Raw genomic sequence first — 25,521 nt, 5'->3', positions numbered from 1 at the left:
GAGAAAAGGTGCAATTTCTTTATTCGGAGAATGGTGAGCCTGTGGAATTTGGAACGAAGTGGAAGCCAATATGCTGAACACTTTTAAGAAGATTTTGAGACACAAATGGCTTCAAGGATTATGGGGAGAGAATCGGAACTCGGTGATTCAAATATTAGAGGGCATAGCTTTAAGGGGAGGGAGAGTAAAGTTCAAGGAATTGTGCAGGGCAACTGTTTTACACAGAGGGTGGTGAGTGCCTGGAACACGATGCCAGGGTTGGCGGTTGAGGCAGATACGATAGTGGCATTTAAGAGGCGTTTGGATAGGCATATGGATATACAGAGAATGAAGGGATATGGATGATGGACAGGTAGATAAGAGACGGTATTGGCATCGTGTTCAGCACACACATTGTGGACTGAAGGGCCTGTTCTTGTGTTGTACTGTTCTACATTCTAGATATTAGGATCGAGGATCAGCAAAAATCGTATTGAATGGTGCAGCAGGCTCGATGGGCTAAATGGCCTATTCCTGCTTCTTTTTCCTATTTCTTTGTTGAGTAACCTGAATGTGCAGCTGGAAGGTGTTACATACTTAATCCTCAGCACTTTCTGATTACTTTTACCCTTTCTCTCTGTCCCTTCTCGTTCACAGTGAGCCCCTCTCCCTGGAAATACCAGAGTGTTGCCACTAGCACACCCTGGGCCTTTCAGTAACAAGTTGTCTTGGGGCGCCCAAGGGCACCCAGGGTACACTTGCAGCTCAACATCCTCAAACAAATGAAACCCAGGGAACAATATCATGTACCTCATGCCAGCACTACCATGGGGGTCGTGGTTAACCAGCTTCTAACCAGGGAGCGTACACAACACTGTGTTGTCTCACAGCACCAGACCCGGGTTCGATCCCAGATTCAGGTGCTGTCTGCGTGGAGTTTGCACATTCTTCCTGTGACTGTGTGGGTTTCCTCTGGGTATTCCGGTTTCCTCACACATCCCAAAGATGTTGTAGGTTAGCTGGCCTCTGTAAAATTGCTCCTAGTGTGTAGGGAATGCATGAGGAAGTGGGACAACATAGGGTGATGAATGGGTGATAAATGGTCTCCGAGGGTCAAAGGGCCTGTTTCCATGCTGTATCTCTAAAAAAACTAGAATACATCAGAAAAGCAATGTTATCACCACGGCCTTTGTATTAATTAACTTGTAGGTTTTTTTAATGCCAGGTAGATCCGAAATAAACATATTAAATTGAAAGTCCGATTCTTCACTTCTGTTTGATGAGACCTGTTATCGAGGGCAGTCTGTGGTTATTGTGAAGTTGCAAAGCAGCGATCATGTATTGGTTTACTACCATCTACTGGCTGCATTATGAAGAACACATTCCAATGAAAATACAGCATCGACAGACTTTGAAGGAAAATGACCACATGATCCATGAAATCTGCTGGTGTAACAAAATCCAGTAAACGTCCTGACACCATTTGAAAGCCTAAGGACACACTAAGAATTCACATGTACCAATAAATAGGCATTAAATCATAACATTGTGAAGTGCCGAAGGATGGTGTATGTCCCATTATGTCTACATTATTGAGGTTAATCCCACTGCTTATCTCTCAGCCTTGTAGTTGCACTCTTGTGCATCAATCCTGTCTCTGTAATGCCCTCAAGCCTCTAATATGCCTCCTCCTTCTCCATGATAAAGGGATGTGCTCATAGAGAAATTATGTGCTCCTGCAGTGAGTAGGTGGTGGAAGGAGGGTGAATGTAACACATTCTAATGATCATGCTGCCAATGCCAAAAAGAAACAGGTTCAGAGTTGCATAGACCGAGACAGATGTCAGGGGTTAGTGGAAGAAGGCAGGAGAATGGAGTTGAGAGGGAAAGATAGATCAGCCATGATTGAATGGCAGAGTGGACTTGATGGGCCAAATGGCCTAATTCTGCTCCAATAACTCATGAACATGAACCTGAAGAAAGAAAAACCCTTCTCAGTGGTAATGTTTCTAGTAAAAATGTCCAATACCCTAACTGCTCCTCGGTTGCGACTACCTCATCTATCTCAGCAACAGGCAAGTTGCATATTTTTAAAGGAGGCTGCAGAAAGTGGTGGACATTGCCCAGTCCATAATGGGTAACGACATCCTCATCGTCGAAAAGAAGCACTGCCTGAAGAAGGTAACTATTATCACCTAAGATCCGTCCCACCCTCGCCATGATCTCTGTTTGCTGCTCTCATCGGCAAGAAGATACCGGATCAGATTCAGAATCGGAGTCAGAATTAATTTATTAGCCAAATATTTATTTTTAAAGATTTTTCGAGATACAGCGCAGAAACAGGCCCTTCGGCCCACCGGGTCCGCGCCGCCCAGTGATCCCCGCACACTAACACTATCCTCCATCCACTAGGGACAATTTTTACATTTGCCCAGCCAATTAACCTACAAACCTGTACGTCTTTGGAGTGTGGGAGGAAACCGAAGATCTCAGAGAAAACCCACGCAGATCACGGGGAGAACGTACAAATTCCGTACAGTACAATACCCGTAGTCAGGATCGAACCTGAGTCTCCGGCGCTGCATTCGCTATAAGGCAGCAACTCTACCGCTGCGCCACCGTGCCGCAAATTACATACAAGGAATTTGACTTGGTGGACATTCCGCCACCTCTTGATTTCTCCGCTGCCTCCGCTTCGCGGGCCGCTCTGTGTAGTTGAAATTCAGCCAGTTGCAACGCCTTGTCCAGGGTCGACTCACACAGCCAGGTCTCGGTGAAGCACAGGGCAGCGGATCGAGAGAAGTCCTTGTTTGTTTGGCACAGGAGTTGCAGTTCGTCCACTTTGTTGTTGAGAGAACGTAGATTTGCAAGGAATATACCCCGCCGGAGTCGGGTGAGTGTTCCAGAGCACTTCCCCGGGCCCTCCTACGTCTCATGGCCTTGGACACAACCACAGCCCCGCCGACAAGCATATCCAAATAATCCAGTGAGTGAGAGAAATCCGGAACAATGTTTGGAAGAACCGAATGTCTGATGCCAATGAGTTCCTCTCTCATGAAAGTAAGTTCCTCTCTCATCCTGCATTAACTCCAGATTAACAGCCTTCCCTTCCAACATTGTGTTTTGAACCACCATGCAGATCCCGAATCACGACCCTTCCTTAGCACTGAGCTACTATGGACATCGCACTGCACAGGTTGCACTACATATTTTAACTGTATATCATGGTCCGCTTTACCTAGAATAACTGATCATTTACAGTATTTTTATTTGTTTTCTTGCTGCCTTTCATGTGTTTGCAAAGTTGCAATGAGTAAGAATTGTATTATTCTGTTCCAGCTGCATATGACAATTAAACATTCTCTCACTCTCTCCTTCTGAGTTTCTTTTAAATATATATTTTTTAATGGATGGCCATTGCTCATCCTTGATCATCTCTGAGCAAAGAAGGCAACAAAAGAGTCACGTACAAATATAGGCAATGATGGCAAAAACCCTTCTCTGAAGAACATTAATGAACCGATGGGTATTCAATGACAAACTGGTAGTTTAATTACTGAGACTAAAGTAGGATATTTGTTTCATTTTCCAGAATTCTGCTCTCAACACTCTTAACTTCCATCCAGATTGAGCATCCCCAAGATAGACACAAAAAGCTAGAGTAACTCAGTGGGACAGCCAATGTCTCTGGTGAGAAGGAATGGATGATGTTTCGGGTCAAGACCCTTCTTTAAGCATCCCCAATATCCTTACCTTCCTCTGTGGAACATTCACATATATTGGACAATGTCATTTCCACCAACTTTAATGAAATGGCCCTACTTCTCCCTTTTCAACATCTCAAAAGCTTGCTTACTTTTTCCACCACAGCACTACTCATTCCCTTTCATATGCCACTTCTCCATTATATAAACGTGGTTCAACACTTTCGGGTGAAGAAACTATGTACAAATATTTCTAACAATTTGAAATATTGCATTCAATGATCACGTATATAATCCTCGAGAAGGTAGACACAAAATGTTGGAGTAACTCAGCGGGATAGGCAGCATCTCTGGAGAGAAGGAATGGGTGACGATTCAAGTCGAAACCTTTCTTCAGTCTTCAAAGTAATCACAACCGAGTATCCATGTCTGAAGCCCAATGGAGAATTGGCGACCTGTTTCAGGTAAGCACCTTCAATCGGTTCCTTTCTCGAATGCTACTTCCCTGCCTAGCGATTACAATTGTTTAACAGATTGTAATGTTTTATTTTCGACTATGTTGCTTCTGAATCAATGCCTCTGAGCGCTATCCAAATTAAACTTTGGACAATTAACGAATTAATTAATCCCTAATTAACAATCTGTGAACAAAAAGTCATTAAAAAATAGTCAACATGTGTGGGAAGGAACTGCAGATGCTGGATTACACCGAAGATAAACGCAAAATGCTGGAGTAACTCAGCAGGTCAGGCAGCAGCTCTGGAGAGAAGGAATGGGTGACGTTTCGGGTCGAGACCCTTCTTCAGACTCAGACTTTATTCAGTCTGAAGAAGGATCTCGACATGAAATGACACCCATTCCATCTCTCCAGAGATGCTGCCTGTCCCGCTGAGTTGCTCCAGCATTTTGTGTCCACCTTCGAGAGGATTATATACGTGATCACTGAATGCAATATTTAAGATAGTTAGAAATGTTTGTACATCGTTACTTCACCTAAAAGGGTTACTTGCATCATTGATGGTAGGAAAGGAAAGTGTCAAACCATGTTTATTTAATTGGGTGGCATACAGACAATAGACAACAGACAATAGACAATAGACAATAGACAATAGGTGCAGGAGTAGGCCATTCGGCCCTTCGAGCCAGCATCACCATTCAATGTGACCATGGCTGATCATTCTCAATCAGTACCCCGTTCCTGCCTTCTCCCCATACCCCCTGACTCTTAAGAGCTCTATCTAGCTCTCTCTTGAATGCATTCAGAGATTTGGCCTCCACTGCCTTCTGAGGCAGAGAATTCCACAGATTTACAATTCTCTGACTGAAAAAGGTTTTCCTCATCTCCGTTCTAAATGGCCTACCCCTTATTCTTAAACTGTGGCCCCTGGTTCTGGACTCCCCCAACATGTTTCCTGCCTCCAACGTGTCCAACCCCTTAATAATCTTATATGTTTCGATAAGATCCCCTCTCATCCTTCTAAATTCCAGTGTATACAAGCCTAGTCGCTCCAGTCTTTCAACATATGACAGTCCCGCCATTCCTTGAATTAACCTAGTAAACCTACGCTGCACGCCATCAATAGCAAGAATATCTTTCCTCAAATTTGGAGACCAAAACTGCACACAATACTCCAGGTGCGGTCTCACTAGGGTCCTGTACTACTGCAGAAGGGGAAATGAGTAGTGCTGTGGTGGAAAACGTAAGCAAGCCTTTGAAATGTTGAAAAAGAGAAGTAGGGGCATTTCATTAAAGTTGGTGGAAATGACATTGTCCAATATATCTGAATGTTTCACAGAGGAAGGTAAGGATATTGGGGATGCTTAAGGAAGGGTCTCGACACAAAACGTCACCCATTCCTTCTCTCCAGAGATGCTGCCTGTCCCTCTGAGTTACTCCAGCATTTTGTGTCTCCCTTCGATTTAAACCAGCATCTGCAGCTCTTTCCTAGACATATAATCCTCTCGAGTTCCCTGCACGTACAGATTTTGTTTTGCTTTCCTGCAGCTCATACCCCCTCTTCCTGATATTACCTTTTTATGTAACAGATTTGATGAATTTGTTCTTTGAATTGAAATTCACCAAACACTATGGTGGAAATTAACTGTGCCTTTAGGGATCAATGGTTGAGAACTCTGACCTATAGGTCCAATAACTTAACAATTACAGTGCAGCTTTATAAGATGTTGGTTAGGTCACATTTGGGGTATTGCGTGCAGTTGGGGTATTGCATGTGGAGAACTTTCAAAAGGGTGCAGAAGAAGTTTTACTAGAATGATACTTCAATTAGGGGGTATTAGCTACGGGGAGAGGTTGGATTGTTTTCTCTGGAATGCTGGAGGTTGTGGGAAGACCTGATAGAAGTATATAAAAATGAGGCAGGTATGATAGTGGTATTTAAGAAAATTCTGGACAGGCAAATGGATATGGATTATGTGCGGGCAGATAACAGTTGGTTTTGGCATCATGTTTCGCACATTATCGGTCGAAGGGCCTGTTGTTGTTATGTACGATTCCATATTTTATAGTTAATTACCTGGACTATGAGGATTTTTAAAAGTTTTGAATCTACAGATCAAGCCATTTGTACAAGCTTGGTGAGGTACAGATATAGTGAAAGTCCTCCTTGCAGCAGCATCAAAGACACATAGACTCAGCCAAACATACAAAAACATAAATTAAGCATAACATTTCTAAAAGAAAGAAGACTGCAAAAAAAAACATTAGTGCAAATGGCAATTAGAAAACAAAACAATTCCATTGAAAGTCCATGCAAGAGGTGGTCCATTAATTTCTATTGCTGAGGTAGGATTAGGTTAGTGTGGGTTGGTTCAAGAATATAATGGTTGTAGGAAAGTAGCTGTTCTAGAACCTGGTAGTATTGGACTTCAGGCTTTTGTATCCTCTGCCCACTGTTAGCAGTCAGAACAGAGAATGGCCCAGATAGTGGGGATACTTGCTGATAGATGCCGACTTTAAGAGGCAATGCTTCAAGTAGATGCTTTTAATGGTGGGGATGGCTGTTGCATGTGATGGACTGAGCTTAGTTTACGACTCTCTGCAGCCTGTTGTGTTCCTGTGCATTAGTTTTGCTGTATAAAGCCACAATTTAACTAATCAAGATACTTTCTATCATGCATCTGAGGACATTCGGTTACATGCTGAAACCCTTTGAACTTTGAGGAAAGTAGAGGCGTGACTTTTTCGTACCGTACTGTATTTGCCTTTAGGTTCAATATTTTCCTCCACAAAGCAACAACCTCTATCTAGTTACCTGACCAGACTTTAGAGATTCAGCCTGTGAGTTATCGTTCCCTCATTTCCACCAGCTGCAATGTGATCCCACCACCAGTCATGCCTTCCCCTCTCCCCCCAATTTCTGCTTTCTGGTCACTTCCTGGTTAGCTCATCCCGACCATGACATCCCTTCCCATCCCCTGATATTTTCATCTGCATCCGTAGGAGGTGCAACACATATGCCCACATCACCTCCCTGATCCTTCCAGGGACCTAAGCCGCTCTTCCAGCTCTGGCAATGATTCACACGCACTTCTTCCATTCGCATAACTGTGCTCAGTGCTTTCGATATGGCATCCTCGACATTGTTGAGACCAAGTATGGACTGTGACCATTTTGTAAGACACCTGCACACCTGCCCGCACCTCCAGACTCAGGAACAGCTTCATCCCCAGGGCCATAGCTGCTATGAACCAGTCCTGCTGAGCCGGATGGTCACATCGCACAGTGAACCGGCACAGATCTACTTGCACTTTAATCTGTTTTAAAACCGTTCCAATTTTGTTTCATTGGGTTGTTTAAATTAATACTGACTAGCTAATTAATTTATTGCATCGTATGGGAGGCGCATTCCCAATCTCGTTGCACCCCTGTACAATGACAATAAAGATATATTGTATTGTATTGTATTGTATTGCAACTACTGTGCTCCTTTCTCTCTTCTTCTAATCCACCCAGATTCTCTCACCCTCATTTTCCAAACAACCCCTCCTCCCTCCACCCCCAACAGGCTGTTTTCCCCTTCCCCCACCTGGTTCCATCTGCCTCTCACCCACACACTACCTACCCCCCTATCCACCTGGTACAAATTTTCCCGGTGCGGGACAAATAAAGGAATATATTACCTGGTTCTTCCTGCCTGTCATCCCTTCCTTATCTAATTCTATGTGTCGCTTTTTTTACATATCAGTTTCCAGCATCTGCAACCTGTGTGTCTCCACTTATCACCCCCTATCTTCAGCCCTCCCTTCACATAGCACCATCTAACCTTCATCCCCTCCTTAGCTGGTTCCACCTATTGCCTGCCAGCCCAGCTTCGCCCCTTCCACCTCACCACTTTATGTTAACTACCTTCTCTCTGCAGACCCAGCCTGATGTAGGGTCGTGCCCAACATCATTCAATAGCTCAGACTAATTGAATACCAAAACAAAATAAAACCAATCTGGCTCTGGTTACATAGAATTCCAACTGCATGCGGTGAGTCCCTTCCCGCCCCTTGATAGTGAGCCAAGAAGACAGGGGCAAGTCCCCAAAGCTGCCATGACAATCCCGCCAACCACTCACACCCACCGGCAAAATAACGCACGGATCCTGCTGCTGCAGTAAAACACTGGTCATCACGAGCTTTAATACCAAACAAAACTTTGTTATGGTGTCCATTATGGCCACGCTTTTATTTGCATCTAGAATATGGAACATAGAACAACACAGCATTGGTACAGTACAGTGGGAGGGGATTGGAGGGTTATGGTCTAAGAGCAGGTAGATGAGACTAGGTCAGAGAAAGTGGTCGGCGTGGACTGGTAGGGCCGAACGAGCCTGTTTCCGTGCTTTAATTGTTATATGGTTATATGTTTATAGTGCAGCCACAGGCTCTCCAGCCTACAGTGTCTGTGCCGAACGTGATTGCCAAGATAAGATAACCTCCTCTGCCTGCACAAGATCCATTCCCACATATCGTACATGTACTGACTGCAGTACTCCAGTACTGAAAATCACACAGAACTGGTCGGGGGGGGGGGGGGGGGGGGGGCAAAGGAACAACTTCACAATTGCCTGGCTTCGGTAGACTGGGCGATGTTCAAGAACTTGGCAATGGACCTGATAAATTCGACACAGCTGTTACCGAGTTCATAAGGAAATGTGCGGAGAAGTATGTTCCTAATACCATCTGAATGTTCCCTGACCAGAAGCCTTAGATGAACCAGAAGACCCTGAGGACCAGCGTTTGTGTATTCCAGTGTGGTGATGCAGGTTCATATAGAAAGTCCAGGTATGACTTAAATAAGGCCTTCTGTTTAAACTGGAGGTCATAAGGAATAGGAGTAGAATTAGGTCTTTCGGCCCATCAAATCTACTCTGCCATTCAATCATGGTTGATCTATCTGTCCCTCCTAACCCCATTCTCTTGCCTTCTCCCCATAACCTCTGGAACCTGTACTAATCAAGAACTGGAGGATGGGATGAACATTCGATAGCTGTGGCAGGGCTTGCTAAAGATATCACTTCCTACAAGTCAAAACCAATTGGCAATGAGGCATCCTTTCGGGACGAGCTCAATGCTTTCTACACTCGCTTCGATGTGCCTTCTTGGACTCTCTTAGATCTTGGATCAACATTGTAATCTCAGTTACCACGACCAACATCAGAAGATCCTTCATGAAGGTGAACCCTCGGAAAGCATCCAGCTTGATGGTGTACTTAAAACCTTCAAGGGCCAACTGACTGGAGGTTTTGCCGACACCTTTAACCTCTCATTACTAAGGTAGAAGGTACCAATCTGCTTCAATCAATAATACTGGTGCCCAAGAGAGTAAGGTGACATCCCTCAATGTCTACTTATTAGTGGCACTAACATCCATGGTGATGAAGTGTTTTGAGAGGTTGGTTATGATGCACATCATCTTCTCCCACAGCAAGCAGGACATGGGCCCACTATAATTTACCTACCACCACAATAGATCAACAAGGGATGTGATCTTGCTTGCTCTCCACTCTGCACTTGACCATTTGGACAATAAGAACACATACGTCAGACTGTTGTTCAGCAACTACAGCTCAACGTTCGTCACCATCATCCCTCCAAACCTGTCATTAAGCTCAGCGAACTGTGTCTTTGATCATCCCTATGCTACTGGATCTTTTACTTCCTCATCGACAGACCACAATCAGTGTCACCAACACGTTGCACTTGATAACCATTGGCACAGGAGCACCTCAAGGCTGTTTGCTCAGACTCCTGCTCTACTCACTCTATACCCATGACTGTGTAGTCAGACACAGTTCCAACATCATCTTTAAATTCACCAATGATACTACCATTTTTGGACGAATAATAGATAATGATGAGTCAGAGTATGGGGGGAGATTGAAAATCTGATTGAATGGTGCAAGAACAAAAATCTTCTTCTCAAAATTAGCATGACCAAAGTGCCTGTATGAGCCATTTGCGTTTATTAGCTGTCTTGGTATATTATATTATTTTGTATCTTGCTGTATTATTTTTGGACACTTGGGGATTGTCGTGAGATGAATATATATATGGGCATAATGTGCATAGATGGACTGGGAGGAGCCAGAATTAGGAGTATAATTGGGGATGCAAAGGCGTGATGCGTCAGACGCAGAGAAGCTGTGGCAGGATACAATTCTTACCAGACTTGTGACGGGAGAAATACTAATCTGTTTGTATCACTACTTCAATAAATGACTAATTAAACTGAAACATCATGAAGATCTCTGTTGTTGTTTGCGTCAAGAACGATCACTCCACTCCACTCTCTGTGAGCGGAAAGGACTTCAGTGGGAAGGACTGAAGTTGCCACTACAGTGCCGATTGATGATTTTAGAATGGGAAAATTGAGGATTCCAAAATCTGTCTTCATTGACATAATGACAGTGGAGAGAGTCAACAACTTCATAACATAACATAACATAACAACACTTTATTGTCACTCGGCACAACACCGAGCGAAATTTCAGCAGTCACACAAAATACAGCAAAAAAGAAAAGAACACAGGACACCCGACCCCAACACAAACATCCATCACAGTGACTCCAAACACCCCCTCACTGTGATGGAGGCAACAAAACTTCCCCTCTCTTCCCCCCGCACCCACGGACAGGCAGCTCGACCCCTACCGAGGCAACCGACATGCACAGCCCCCGCAAGGGGATGGAAGGCCCCCCGGCCGAGCCGCCCCGGGCACCGAAACGTCCCGCGGCCACACCGGGCGATGTTAAGTCCAACGGCCGAGCCGCACCGGGCACTGAAACGTCCCGCGGCCGAACAGCGCTGACGATGTTAAGTCCAGCGGCCAAGCCGCACCGGGCACTGAAACGTCCCGCGGCCACACCGGGCGATGTTAAGTCCAGCGGCCAAGCCGCACCGGGCATTGAAACGTCCCGCGGCCGAGCCGCACCGGGCACTGAAACGTCCCGCGGCCACACCGGGCACTGAAACGTCCCGCGGCCACACCGGGCGATGTTAAGTCCAGCGGCCAAGCCGCACCGGGCACTGAAACGTCCCGCGGCCGAGCCGCACCGGGCACTGAAACGTCCCGCGGCCGCACCGGGCGATGTTAAGTCCAGCGGCCGAGCTGCACCGGGCACTGAAACGTCCCGCGGCCGAGCTGCGCCGGCAATGTTAAGGCCCGCAGCCGAGCCGCACCGGGCACTGAAACGTCCCGCAGCCGAGCTGCGCCGGCAATGTTAAGGCCCGCAGCCGAGCCGCGCCCCGGGGAAGAGACCTAATAAAATAAAGGTTTCCCCCCGCCCCACCCCCCCCCCCACCCCACCCCACACCCCCACCACACACCCCCACCACACATACACAGCCAAAAACAGAAACAAAAACCATCCCAACACCGACACAAACAATAAAAAAAGAAAAAAAAGACAACAGACTGCCAGAGAGCCGCAGCCGTTAGGCGCAGCCAACTCCTCCTTTCAGGTTCTGGAGTGTGCATATCCCTGAGAATATGCTCAGCACATTGAAAGAATCATAAAGAAAGTCCATCAGCACCTCTACTCCCTCGAAGATTGAGGTGAGTTGGTATGTTGACGAATACGCTCTTGAACTTCTACAGCTGTACGGTAGAGACCATACTATCTAGCTGCATCACGGCCTGGTTCTGCAACTCGAACACCCAGGAATTAAAGGGAATAAAGGGAATGGGAGATACTGCCTGGTCCATCACAGGTGCTGACCTCTGCACCGTTGAAAGGACCATAGAAAGACTGCCTAAAAAAGGCAGGCAAAGTCATCAAGCACCCAAACCATCCTGGCCATGCTCTCATTATACTCCTACCACCGTGTAGAAAGTATAAGAGTCTGAAAGCCATGACTACTAGGATAAGAATAGCCTCCTCACAATAACCATCAGGCTCTTGAACACTACTGTTACTGATTGTGGTGATCAGCCACGATCACAATGAATGGTGGTGCTGGCTCGAAGGGCCAAATGGCCTCCTCCTGCACCTATGTTTCTATGTTTCACAACACACTATCTTCATCTATGAACTTCTGTGGATGTCTAGTTGTGCTGAATGTTTCATTTTATTTTGTATAAGTATTGTGGTTATGAATGTATTTGATTATTATGAAATATCTGTGTGGATTGCATTTACACACGTGTAAAACACTCTTGACCCTTGACTATCCATGTGCCTATAAGTCTCTAAATGCTCTTTATAATGATTCAATAGAGTTGATATATTTAAACCAGTTGATTGTTTTGGTTAATGGGGGGTGGTAACGTAGTACATTTCATGTAAAGTTATTAGGTCAGTTTCCTGGGCATCAATAGACAATAGGTGCAGGAGTAGGCCATTCGGCCCTTCGATCATGGCTGATCATTCTCATCGATCCCGCATTCTCATCGATCCCGAGCAATGAGTAAAATCCTTGCCCGTCGCTGGTATTTCACATTCAGCCTTTGTAAATCAAAGCTCTTTGTATCTGTAACAGACCTGGATGGAGGTTCCTTAATTCGTGACTTAAATTCCAGCGGAGTTTTTAACACTTTCCCTCAGTAATTCCCCGAGGCTGGGTTTATCTTTTCTTTTATGATTTGGAGATAGTTTACAACTTCCCCCGCATTATTTCTTCACGCCCTTTCACAACAGAGGGCGTTCATAACCACTTCAAAGTGTTAGAGGGAATGAGGAAACAATTGTCGGAAACCAACAAGGGGCTTTCTTTCATTGCAGAGTGAGGCTGGCCGTGCAAAAGTCGCACGCTATGGATCCGGCTGAGAAAGCATTGCACCAACTCCTACAAGTATCGCCTGCGAGAGCCGAGGTGGAGTGCGGCCAGCTGGCTAAAGAGTTGGTCGAGGCCAGCCTCGGTTTGAAGCTGGTGGACGGGACCTTCCCGGGACCTGCTGTGCCACTGGTGACAGAAGACCTGCGGCGTGAGATTGCAAACGTGGTCAATAAAGTTGACATCGCAAGTCCCAAGGACGCGATCCGGGTCATCAACAAGGTGGCGCCTCATGTCTTTGAGGAGGGACAGAAGCGGCTGGGACGGGTCCTGACTTTCCTGGTGATGGTCGTGGCTGTGGTTCAGCGAGTTGCTCCGCAGAGGCCCAGCGAGGAGGAGGTCTCTCTGATGTCTGACTGTCTGGCAAAGTGTCTCAGCCATCACAGCCAGGCGTGGCTCCATCAGCAGGACGTTAAGCGGGTAAGCACCACTGCTCAACATTGGAATGAGAAAAAGGCCCAGGAAAGTGCCAGACACACTGTGAACATTGGTGGGCTTATTGGTCAACGTACCCCTATGATTAATGAGCAGCACACATGTATTTCAAAATGTGTAGGAGGACCCGAAACGTCAGCCATTCCTTCTCCCCAGAGATGCTGCCTGTCCTGCTGAGTAACTGCAGCATTTTGTGTCTATCTTGCATTGCAAAATGCCTGCTTTCACTAAACAGCTGGTTGAAAGGAGAGAAATGTTTGCACTTTTGTTGCACGCCCTTTTTACCTCAAACTGTATCATTTAAAATGAGGAACATGCCTGCGGACCAAGTGCTAAGAATATGATTGATATAGATAGGTAGACACAAAATGCAGGAGTAACTCAGTGGGACAGGCAGCATCTCTGGAGAGAAGGAACGGGTGAGGTTTGGGGTCGAGACCCTTCTTCAGACGGTGCCTGCCTGTCCCCTGAGTTACTCCAGCAATTTGTGTTTATCTTTGGTGTATAACTAGCATCTGCATTTCCTTCCTACACAATATAGATAGGTACATGATGGCCGGCTGTATGATTCTATGGACCAAATGCAAGCAAATTTGACTAGTTTAGATGGGGCACCCTGCTGGGCATAGACGAGTTGGGCCGAAGGGCCTGTTTCCATTCTGTATGACTCTGTGACCCTATAAATGCTTTAGTTCCTTTTTGGGAAGAGCAGCTGGAAGAATTGAAATGGAGCAACCAGTTCGTGAAGAAGGGTCTCGCCCCGAAACGCCACCTATTCCTTCTCTCCTGAGATGCTGCCTGACCCTCTGAGTTACTCCAGCATTTTGTATCTATCTCCTATGGTACATTTTGATTTGCAGAAGACGTCTGAACAAGGCCTCACACAAAAGGTTGTTACACAAAGTTCGGGCTCCAGTGAAAGGGGGTAATCTGTCAGCATGGTTTATTTTCCTGGTTTGGATCCAGAGTGGGAATAAAAGGAGAATTTTCAGATTGATGGGTGTTCATGTATGGAATGCAACAAAGATAATATTTAAATCTCAGCTATATCAAATATCAATGACTTGGATACATATCTCTGAGTGTTGTTATCTGAGTTTACTTATGACACAAGTTCAATGGGAAAATAAGCTGGAGAAAACCCAAAGTGGTTGCAAAGGGATGTAAACAAATGAATGTAAAAGAAAATGGTAGACGGAATATAATGTGGAGAATGAGACATCCAAGTTCAAAGGAAAAATAGGGATATCAATGTTAATATTTAGGGAATTCTGCAGAGGGCTCTGGATGCTGAATCGTACAACACACAACCTTCAATGCTGAGATTGATTGATTCACAAACGAAATGTATCCAGCGATATGGGATTAGGGGAGGAATTACAAAATTATTTTTTCACCTTGCTGAATAATGGAGCAGACCCTAACGGCAATATGGCCTGCTCCTATTCCTATTCCCTCCATTTTAGTAGACTAGATTGCCTAAAGTAGGCTGCCATCTTCTGAGTGATTCTAACATTTACAGTCAGACAACATGGAACCAAGCCCTTTGGCCCAACTTGTCCATGGTAACCAACATGCCCCATCAACACTAATCCCACCTGTCTATGTTTAGTCCAAATATCTCTAAACCTTTCTATCTATGCACCTGTCCAAAATGTTGTTATATTACCTGTCTCAGCTACCTGCTCTGCAGCTCGTTCCATGTACCCACCTCCCTCTGAGTGAAAATGTTGCCCCGTAGATTCCTATTAAATCTTTCCCCTCTCATCTAATATCCCCCGGTTCTTAATTCCCCTACTCTGGGTAAATGCTACTCTATGCATTCACCCCATCTATTCCAAACATGTACTCTTGAACTTCGGCTCTCAGGTTTATTCAATAAATTGGGTGAAGATCCTATTATATGGCAGAATATCGTGTAATTTCTACAGTAAACCCATGTTTCCATTATGTGAATTTAGCAAATGTTGCAAGGAAAATTCACTAATCTCGTGATAGTTGTATTTGTTGAACTTTTCTGAACACACATTAGCTGTTATATTTTAGTTTTAATGTATTTCAAACATCAGTAGGAATGTTTAGTTTAGTATACAGCATGGAAACAGGGCCTTCAGCCCACCGAATCTACTGACCAGCGATTACCCATTCACACTAATTCTATGCTCCACACTCGGGACAATTTTTACACCAAGCCATAAAGGATATTTGAAAGGAGTATGCAAAGATGTGTTTGCATTGACTCTAGTCATTGCTGGGCTACAGATGGATTGTTTTCACAAATAGTGGAGCTATGTTCAAATCACCTTTCCTTAATGTGGGTTTTTGCCATGGCTTTCTCCAAATAATATGTGTTGCCATACCATGAAGCGAATTTAAAAAAACCTCCAGATTTGAATTAGTTGACAGACCAGCAAGAGGATCAATTAACAAAGTAATTTCTATAAACAATAGCGGGTAGGAACATCAGTCATGCTGAGTATATGCAGAACAGCTGATTTTTTTTCTGCTCATTTTCTCACACTATTAAAATTGCTGCTCATTTAATTTTTTTGAAAATATGACTAAGAGTCCACAAATGTCCATTATCTATCACTGACAAAATGGGTACAATAGCCCCTCGTTCTGCAGAAGCCACGAAAAAAGCCAAGTTGACACAATAACTTTTACAGATAAAGGGATACAACAAAATAAGTTATTTAAGATGGAGACACAATGAACTGCAGAGAGCAGAACCTGGAGCAAAACCAAAATGGTGGAGTAACTCAGCAGATCAGACAGCATCTGTGGAGGGAATGGATAGGTGGCTTTTTGGGTCATGATCCTTTTTCAGTCTAATTGCAGTGGGGAGGGGGGACGAGGGGAGAGCTGGAAAAGAGACAGGGGAGGGACAAAGCCAGGCAAATAATGGGTGGATACAGGTGGGGAGAGGGTTTGATTGGTAGAGGGTGGGAGTAAATTACAAGATGACAAGGAGACAAAAGGGTGTTAAATAACGAGAAGAGAGGAGTGAAATGTAAAGACAGAGGGAGGGATATAGGTGGAAGGGGACAAGTGAAGGGGGGGAAGGGGCAGGATAGCGGGGAAAATGTTTGGGCAGTGCAGATGGGGGCACAGGAAAGATAGACTGGGAAGGGGCGGTATTAATTCAAACTAGGGAATTCAATGTTCACATGCCCCTTGCCTCTCCCTACTCATAAAGAAGAAGCATCTCGACCCCACACATCATCCATTCCTTCTGTCAAGAGATGCTGCCTGAGTTACTCAAGCATTTTGTGTCTATGTGAGGTGCTGTTCCTCCAGTTTGCATGTGGCCTCATTCTGGCGATGGAGAAGGCCCATGACAGCAAGGTAAGTATGGGAATTGGATGGGGACTTAAATTGGATGGCAACCGAGAGATCCAGCAGGCCCTAGCGGACCAAGCGCAAATGTTCGACCAAGTAATCGCCAAGTCCATGCTTGGCCTCACTAATTTAATATTAATTTTAAATGTTTGATAATGTAGAATGTTTCGGCGCCTTAAATAACTAAATATACTATAATAACATTTCCAAAGTATTAAATAAGGACCATCTGTGAAAATTCTGTAGTTTATCACTCCACCATGTGGTGCCTTCAACTTTTGGCCAGACTTGTGGCAAACATGGTAGGTTTTAGTTTTAGAGATACAGGCCACTGAATCCACGCCAAAATAGATCACCCATACACTAGTTCTATCCTACACATTAGGGACAATTTAAAGAAGCCAATTAACCCACAAACCTGTATATCTTTGGAGTGCGGGAGGAAACTGGAGCACCTGGAGAAAACCCACGCGGTCACAGGTAGAATATGCAAACTCCGTGCAGACAGCACCTGAAGTCAGGATCAAACCCAGGTCTCTGGCGCTGTAAGGCGGCAATTCTACTGCTGCACCACCGTGCTGGCCTATGTGAGGAATTCATCTGGGTCTTTGAAATTTAGTGTAATGCAGGAGCTGGGGAGGAATGACGAAGAGAGGAAGGACAGTGAAGATTCTGAACCACCCATGAAACAAGTTATCAAAATATTGTTTCCCGATTCTAACCGAAGTAATATCATCTGATTTAGTTGCACAACTCTCTTTTGTGTGTTTGTTACAGGGCGCTCTGACTATTATTACAAGTGGATTGTTACGTATGGCAGGAGCGCTCATTGGTACCATTCTGTGGCAATAATGAATAGATTAACGCTGGTGTTTACTTCTCTGGTAAGATTGCTTTCTATCATAACATCTTGCAGCAAGTTAGATAATATCACTTAAGAATTTAAATTGAACTTTAGTATTGTAACTACAGTACTTAATAATGTATTCATGCTACATTTTATTCATGCAAAATTAAGTTTAAGTGAATTATCATTTCAGCCTGTGCGGCCTTTGTCTTATTAACCTGCTATAATTGTGTGACAGTTACAATTTATCTGACTAATTCTACAAAGGCAAATGCTCACTCTTCCACAGTAGGGCTGACATATTTAAATCCTTCTTCACTCAATTCCCCATTGTGTTGGGTGATGAGGTTCTGATTGTGTGTTGTAATATTGCCAAGCAGAAAAGGAAATCTGGCATCATTACACTTGAACAGAATCTGGCATTTCCTTAAAATGGGATTTAATTTAGTTGAGAGATGCAGCATGGATACAGGCTCTTTGGCCCACTGAGTCCACACCAACCTTCAATCACCCTGCACACTAGTTCTATGTTATCATACTTTCTCATCCACTCCCCACACACTAGGGGCAATTTACAGAGGGCAATTACCTACAGACTCCCACGTCTGGGATGTGGAAGGAAATCAGAGCACTCGGAGGAAGCCCACGCGGTCACTGGGAGAAGGTGCATACACCACACAGACAGCACCCGAGGTCGGGATTGAACCAGTACCTCTGCACCTGTGAGGCTAACTATCCCTATAATGATCACTCAATGAGTGTATATTAATAAGCCACCATTATTATAATCCTTAATCACGATCTCCTCATAAATGGCATGTGTTATTTTTCCTGTCCATTTACAAAATGGCAGCAAAGCAGAACAACCTTCCTCTCCAAATGCGTAAACAAGAGTGACACAACGTACAGTAAAAGGTAATGAATATGCGGCCATAGTATAAGTTAAAGATACAGACCACACAGGCTTCATTTTCATAGTTCAGATAATTTGTCCCAGCTACACCTGTCCCACCTGCCAGCATTTGGTCCATATCCCTCCAAACCTGTCCTAGTCATGTACCTGTCTAACTGTTTCTTAAATGTTGGGATAGTCCCTGCCTAAACCACCTCTTCTGGCAGCTTGTTCTATAAATCCACTACCCTTTGTGTGAAAAAGCATGGAAAAGGGACCTTTAGCCCATCTCCCTCTAACCCTGCCAACGAAGATACCCCTTCTAAGCTGGTTCCATTTGCCCATGTTTGCCCCATATCGCTTTAAACTTTTGCTATCCGTGTACCTGGCTAAATATCTTTTAAATGTTGAAATTTTACCTGCCTTATCTACTACCTAAGCCCATTATAATCCCAGTCAAGCATCAAGCATCAGTATAAGGTAAAGGAACACATATAGTCATGTTTTGTTAGATCTTGAGAATATACACTATAAATAAAAAAGTGACCCCTCAGATTCCTATTAAATCTTTTCCCATTCACCTTAAACCTATGTCCTCTGGTCCACAATGCACCTACTCTGGGCAAGAGCCTCTGTGCATATACCCGGTTTATTCCTCTCATGATCTTATACATCTCTATAAGATCACCCCTCATCCTCCTGTGCTCCAAGGAATAGAGTCCTAGCCTACTCAACCTCTGCCAATAGCTCAGACCTTCTAGTCCTGGCAATATTCTCGTAAATCTTCTCTATACCCTTTCCAGCTTGACAACATCTTTCCTATAACATGGTGCCCAAAACTGAACACAATACTTTAAATGTGACCCCACCAATGTCTTATACAACTGCAACATGACCTCTCAACTTCTATACTCAATACTCTGGCTGATGAAGGTCAATGTGCCAAAAGCCTTTTTGACCACCTGATCTACCTGTGACTCCACCTTCAGGGAACTATGCACTCCTAGATCCTCTGCTCCACAACACTACCCAGAGCCCTACCATTCACTGTGTATGTCTTGCCCATGTTAGAATTCCAAAAATGCAACACCTCACATTTTTCTGCTTTAAATTCCATCAACCATTCCTCAGCCCACTTGGCCAATTGATCAAGATCCTACTGCAATTTTTCACAACCATCATCACTATCTGCAAACCCACCCACTTTTGTATCATCTGCAAACTTGCTAATTTTGCCGTGTATGTTCTCATCCAAATCTTTGATATAGATGACAAACAGGAACGGGCCCAGCACCGAACCTTGAGGCACACCACTAGTCGCAGGCTAGTCGCAGTCTATGAAGCAACCTTCTACCATCACCCTCTGCTTCCTTCCATGAAGCCAATTTTCTATCCGTTTAGCTATCTCTCCTTGGTGCCCGTGCAATCTAACCTTCCAGAGCCGCCTTGTCGAATGTTTTACTTAAGTCCATATATACAACATCTTCAGCTCTGCCTTCATCGACCTTTTTGGTCAAATCTTCAAAAAACTCAATCAATTTTGTGAGAGACAACCTCCCACGCACAAAACCATGCTGACTATCCCTAATCAGCCCTTGTCCGTCAAAGTGCCTATATACCCTACCCCTCAGAATACCCTCTAGTAACTTTCCAACTACAGATGTTAAGCTCACCGGCCTATAGTTCCCAGCATTTTCCCTGCAGCCCTTCCTGAATAAAGGCAGAACATTTGTCACCCTCCAGTCTTCCGGCATCTCTCCTTTATTTAAAGACGACTCGTAAATTTCAACCAGGGCTCCCGCAATTTCCTCTCTTGTTTCCCACAATATATATGATCAGGGAGTAGGGAGGAGAAAGCTGGAAGGAGATGATGGTGAGATAAAGCTAGGGAAGTGATAGGTGAGGGATACCAGTTAAATGGGTTAATTAGCAGATACAGCCCAGAGAGAAAAAAAGAGATAAAAGGTTGTACGTTAAGAGAGGAGAGGCATGAAATGTGAGGCCAAAGAAAGGGATATGGATAGCAAGAGAAGGGCAAAGGACGGAGTGGGTGGCGCAGGGCCGTCTTAACGCATGGGCCTGATGGGCACTTGCCCGGGGCCCCACGAGCATAGGGGCCCCATGCTGATCTGTGTATGTTAAGTGACTTGCAATAAATAAATACTACTTTAAAAATGTAGGTTCAATAAGTGCTTTTTTCGCAACATTTTCAGTCCCTAAGTGTTTTTTTCGCAACATTTTCCATCCCTAAGTGCTTCTCACAGCGATCTGTTTCGCAACAATTAGCTCCCTAAGTGCTTTGCTTTTCCATCCTTAAGTGCTTCTCACAGCGATCTCTAAGTGCTTTTCGCAACAATGTAGCACCCTAAGTCCATCGCTAAGTGCTTTTCGGTAAGTGCTTTTCGCCGGCACGACAGGGAGGGGGCTGGTAGGGAAAGTGGGGTGGGGGAGAGTAACGGTGGGGGCGACGGGGAGGGTGGGAGGAGGAGAGAGTGGGGGTGGGAGGAGGCAGAGTGGGACTGGGGAGGGGGACAGCAAGGGTGGGGGTTGGTGGTGGGGGGGAAGAGAGAGTTGGAAGTGCCAATAAAATAAATATATGTTTAATTTTATCGACCATTTACATTTTTATTCCTGTGAGTAGTTGTCGTAGGGGCCCCAGTACACTGCTTTGCCCGGGGCCCATAATGCTGTAAAGACGGCCCTGGGGTGGCGGGATAGTCTCATCGTAGCTGGGGACTTCAACCATGCTAACCTAAAAACTGTCATGCCCAAAGTATACCAGCATGTTGATTTCCCAACACGAGAAAACAACACCTTGGACCTTGTCTACACGACCATCAAAGGAGCATACAAGGCTTCCCCCCTCCCCCACATCGGCCTCTCTGATCACCTCACCGTTCTGCTGAAACCGGCATACAGACCCCGGGTGAAAGTCACCAAACCGGTTTCAAAAGAGGTACGTGTGTGGTCAGAGGACAGCACAGCTGCACTCCAAAACTGCTTTGAGACTACAGACTGGGACATGTTCAAGCAGGCAGCAACATACAACAACACAACCAACATTCAGGAATACACAGAGACAGTTACAGGCTACATCACCAAATGCATTGACGATGTGACCCACACCAGAGCCATCACCATCCGGGCTAACCAGAAGCCATGGCTGACAGGGGAGGTCCATGGGCTGCTGAGGGTCCGCAACGCTGCCTTCAGAGAGGGCAATCCAGCCGGTCTCAGAGCAGCCAGGGCCAACCTTTCCAGTGGCATCAGGAAAGCCAAACAACACTACACCCGGCGCATCACAGCCCACTTCAGTGACAGCAGAGACACACGGAGCCTGTGGAAGGGTATTAGGACTATCACGGACTACAAACCCTTACCACAGACCTGTGACAGTGACACCTCTCTCTTGAACGACCTCAACGGCTTCTTCGCACGCTTTGAAGCTCAGAGCAACACACCTGCGCAGAAAACAACTCCTCCCCCCAACGACCAGGCTATTTGTCTGTCTCCAGGCAGTGTGAGGAGCACACTGTTAAGGATTAACACCCGGAAAGCTTCTGGACCTGACAACATTCCTGGTCGTGTGCTAAAAGACTGCGCAGCTGAGCTCACAGATGTCCTCACAGACATCTTCAACATCTCCCTGAGCCAGGCTGTTGTTCCCTTGTGCTTCAAAGAAACCACCATCATACCTGTGCCCAAGAAGTCTTCTCCATCCTGCTTCAACGACTACCGCCCTGTAGCGCTGACTTCAACCATCATGAAGTGCTTCGAGAGGCTGGTCATGAAGCAGATCAGATCCAACCTCCCCCCCTCCCTGGACCCGTTTCAGTTTGCATATCGAGCTAAGCGGTCCACTGAGGATGCCATCTCCTCTGCTCTACACCCAGCCCTCACCCACTTGGACACTAAAAACTCATATGTTAGGATGCTGTTCATAGACTTTAGCTCAGCATTTAACACCATCATCCCCCAGCAGCTGGTTTGTAAACTAACAAATCTGGGCCTCAGCCCCCTTCTCTGCAACTGGCTGCTGGACTTCCTCACTGCCAGACCCCAGTCCGTACGGGTCGGCAGCAACACATCGGACACCATCACGCTGAGTACGGGTGCCCCACAAGGATGTGTGCTAAGCCCCCTGCTCTTCACCTTGCTGACCCACGACTGCACACCCACCTACAGCTCCAACCACTTCGTCAAGTTTGCGGATGACACAACAGTGGTGGGTCTCATCAGCAACAACGACGAGACCCACTACAGGAAGGAGGTGGACCAGCTGGCCGCGTGGTGCACAGACAACAATCTCTTCCTGAATGTGGAGAAAACAAAGGAGATTGTTGTCGACTTCAGGAGAACGCACACCCAACACCCCCACCCACTGACCATCAATGGTGCTGCTGTGGAGCAGGTGAGCAGCACCAAATTTCTGGGGGTGAACATCACCGAGGATCTCTCCTGGAGCAACAACATCATGTCCATCGCCAAGAAAGCCCAGCAGCGCCTCTACTTCCTCCGCAAACTGAAGAGAGCGGGAGCCCCCACACCCATCATGTACACTTTTTACTGAGGTGCCATCGAGAGCATCCTCAGCAGCTGCATCACTGTGTGGTTCGGAAGCTGCACAGCCTCCAGCCGTAAGACCCTGCAGCGCATAGTGAACACTGCTGAGAGGATCACTGGCGCCTCACTCCCAACACTCCTGGTCCTTTACACCACCCGCCTCACCCGCAAAGCATTGAGCATTGTGGGTGACCCCTCCCACCCCTCCAACAGCCTCTTCACCCTCCTGCCTTCAGGGAGAAGGTTTCGCAGCCTGAGGTCAAGCACCACCCGACTAAAGAACAGTTTTTTCCACCAGGCTGTCAGGATGCTGAACTCTCTCCCCTCCCTTCCTCCTCTCTCCCCTGCCCCTATGGGACCTGGACTTTAACACCCCACACACACGCACATCCAGCACCAGACACTTTTTTAAAAAAAATTTGAAGTGACTATATTTTATATTTTATGTTTTATGTTGATTGTTGTTTGCTGTGCCTTTTGTTTTATGCACTTTGTTCCTCGGGATTGTGGGAAACGGTATTTCGATTTTCTGTCTGTGTGAACTGGCTGAGGATTGACAATAAAATTGACTTTGACTTTGACTGACTTTGATGTGGGTCACGGAAGGGAGAAGAGAGATACAAGAGATGGAGGGGATGTTGTTTGGTTATCTATTGGAGAACTCAATGGTTGCAGAATTCAATGTCATATCTGTGCCTACCTGATTTCCCGGTTGCCAGACACTTTAATTCAAACACTTTAATTCCCCTTCCCATTCCCACACTGACCTTGCAGTTCTGGGCCTCCTCCATTGTCAGAGTGAGGCCAAATGCAAATTGGAGGACAGTTTACAACCCAGCGGTATGAATATTGATTTCTCTAACTTCAAGTAATCTTTGCATCCCCTCTCTCTGTGTCTCTCCCCCACCCAGTCGTTGTACTAATTTCAACGTTGTTTTGTTGAATCTTATGTCTGTAACTCGTTTTCACCCAGCCCACAGCTAATAGTATGCTTCCTTTATCATCGTTACTTTTTTGTATATCTTTCATTAATTTGTTCTATATCTCTCTATATTACTGCCTATATCTCATGTTTCCCTTTCCCCTGACTCTCAGTCTACAGAAGTGCCTCGGCCCAAAATGTCACCTTTTCCTTTTCTCCAGAGATACTGTCTGACCCGTTAAGTTACTCCACCCTTTCATGTCTATCTTCAATGTTCATACCGTTGGGTTGTAAGCTACCCAGTGGAATATGAGGTCTACCTACTTGCTTCCATAAAGTACAAGATTGTTTCTCCTCACCCCAAATAAACACATTCACCTAACTACATTCACTTTCTACTACCAACCCCCGTTCTCAGATTCTATCTTTCAACCAACTCGCCCTAACACCACGTTTTGGTCTTGCAGCCCTGACATTTATGACCCTTGAATTGTTCCTAAGTTCCTTGAATTGCATCCATTTCCCAACCACTACTAATTATTAAGTAAAAGTATAAAGAATAGAATGCTCCATAGAAAGCATTTTATTGGGATGCATCACAGCTTGGTTTGGGAACAGCTCCATCCAAGACTGCAAGAAATTGTAGCGAATTGTGGATGCAGCCCAGACCACCACACAAGCTAACCTCCCTTCCATGACTCCATTTACACTTCACGCTGTCTCGTCAAGGCCAGCAGCATAATCAAAGACGGGTCGCACATTAGCTGCTCCCTCTTCACCCCTTTCCCTTTGGGCAAAAGGTATAGAAGTGTGAACATGCGCTCCTCCAGATTCAGGAACAGTTTCTTCCAAGCTGTTATCAGGCAACTGAATCATCCTACCACAACTAGAGAGCAGTCCTCGCCTGCTGTCTACCTCATTGATGATCCTCGGACGATCTTTGATCAGACTTTACTGGCTTTACCTTGCACGAAATGTCATTCCCTTATCGTGTATCTATACACTGTAAATGGCACGATTGTAATCAAGTATTGTCTTTCCGCTGACTGGTTAGCACGCGACAAAAGCTGTTCACTGTACTTCGGTACACCTGACAGTAAACTAAACTGAGAGAACTTTGGGAGGAAGTAACAGGAGTCTGGCAGCATGGTATTGTACCACATGGTACCACAATTCAATACCTATGGGGAAACAGGAATTTGGTGAAACAATTTAACACGTTGACAAGTTAGAGCTTACAAACGCTATCAGATACCTGAAAAAATATACTGTGAACATGTATTGCTTATTCAATATATTATCTGTATTATTCACAGGGATTTCAAATTTTGCTTTGCATCGTAAAGTGGTATGACTGCTGATCTTTAGCTACAAGATATCTATTGCTGCCGTCCAAATGCCTGAACAACGTGTCAGCCAAATTTCTTTCAACAGTGAACTTATGCATTTGTCTCTTGGGAGAAGCATACATTATTTAAAATGAGAAACGAATTGAAGGAACAGGCTGTCTCATTTACAGCGATTATTGGACATTAACAAGACTGCATAATGAAGTGC

The 25,521-nt window shown here is 45.4% G+C and overlaps 1 protein-coding gene across 1 annotated transcript; it reads left to right on the top strand.

The window, feature by feature from the left end:
* The first annotated feature begins 1,315 nt into the window (after positions 1-1,315).
* LOC144605256 (uncharacterized) lies at positions 1,316-25,397 on the top strand. Its single transcript, XM_078424477.1, has 6 exons — positions 1,316-1,443; positions 2,076-2,160; positions 9,304-9,464; positions 12,912-13,383; positions 17,518-17,624; positions 25,281-25,397. The coding sequence occupies exons 1-5, from the start codon at positions 1,316-1,318 to the stop codon at positions 17,590-17,592; spliced, it is 921 nt and encodes a 306-aa protein (XP_078280603.1). The 3' UTR covers positions 17,593-17,624; positions 25,281-25,397.
* The last annotated feature ends 124 nt before the right edge of the window (positions 25,398-25,521 follow it).

Source organism: Rhinoraja longicauda, chromosome 1 (genome assembly GCF_053455715.1).
Source record: "Rhinoraja longicauda isolate Sanriku21f chromosome 1, sRhiLon1.1, whole genome shotgun sequence".
NCBI lineage: Eukaryota > Metazoa > Chordata > Chondrichthyes > Rajiformes > Arhynchobatidae > Rhinoraja > Rhinoraja longicauda.
This window is presented reverse-complemented; position numbering and strand designations above follow the sequence as displayed.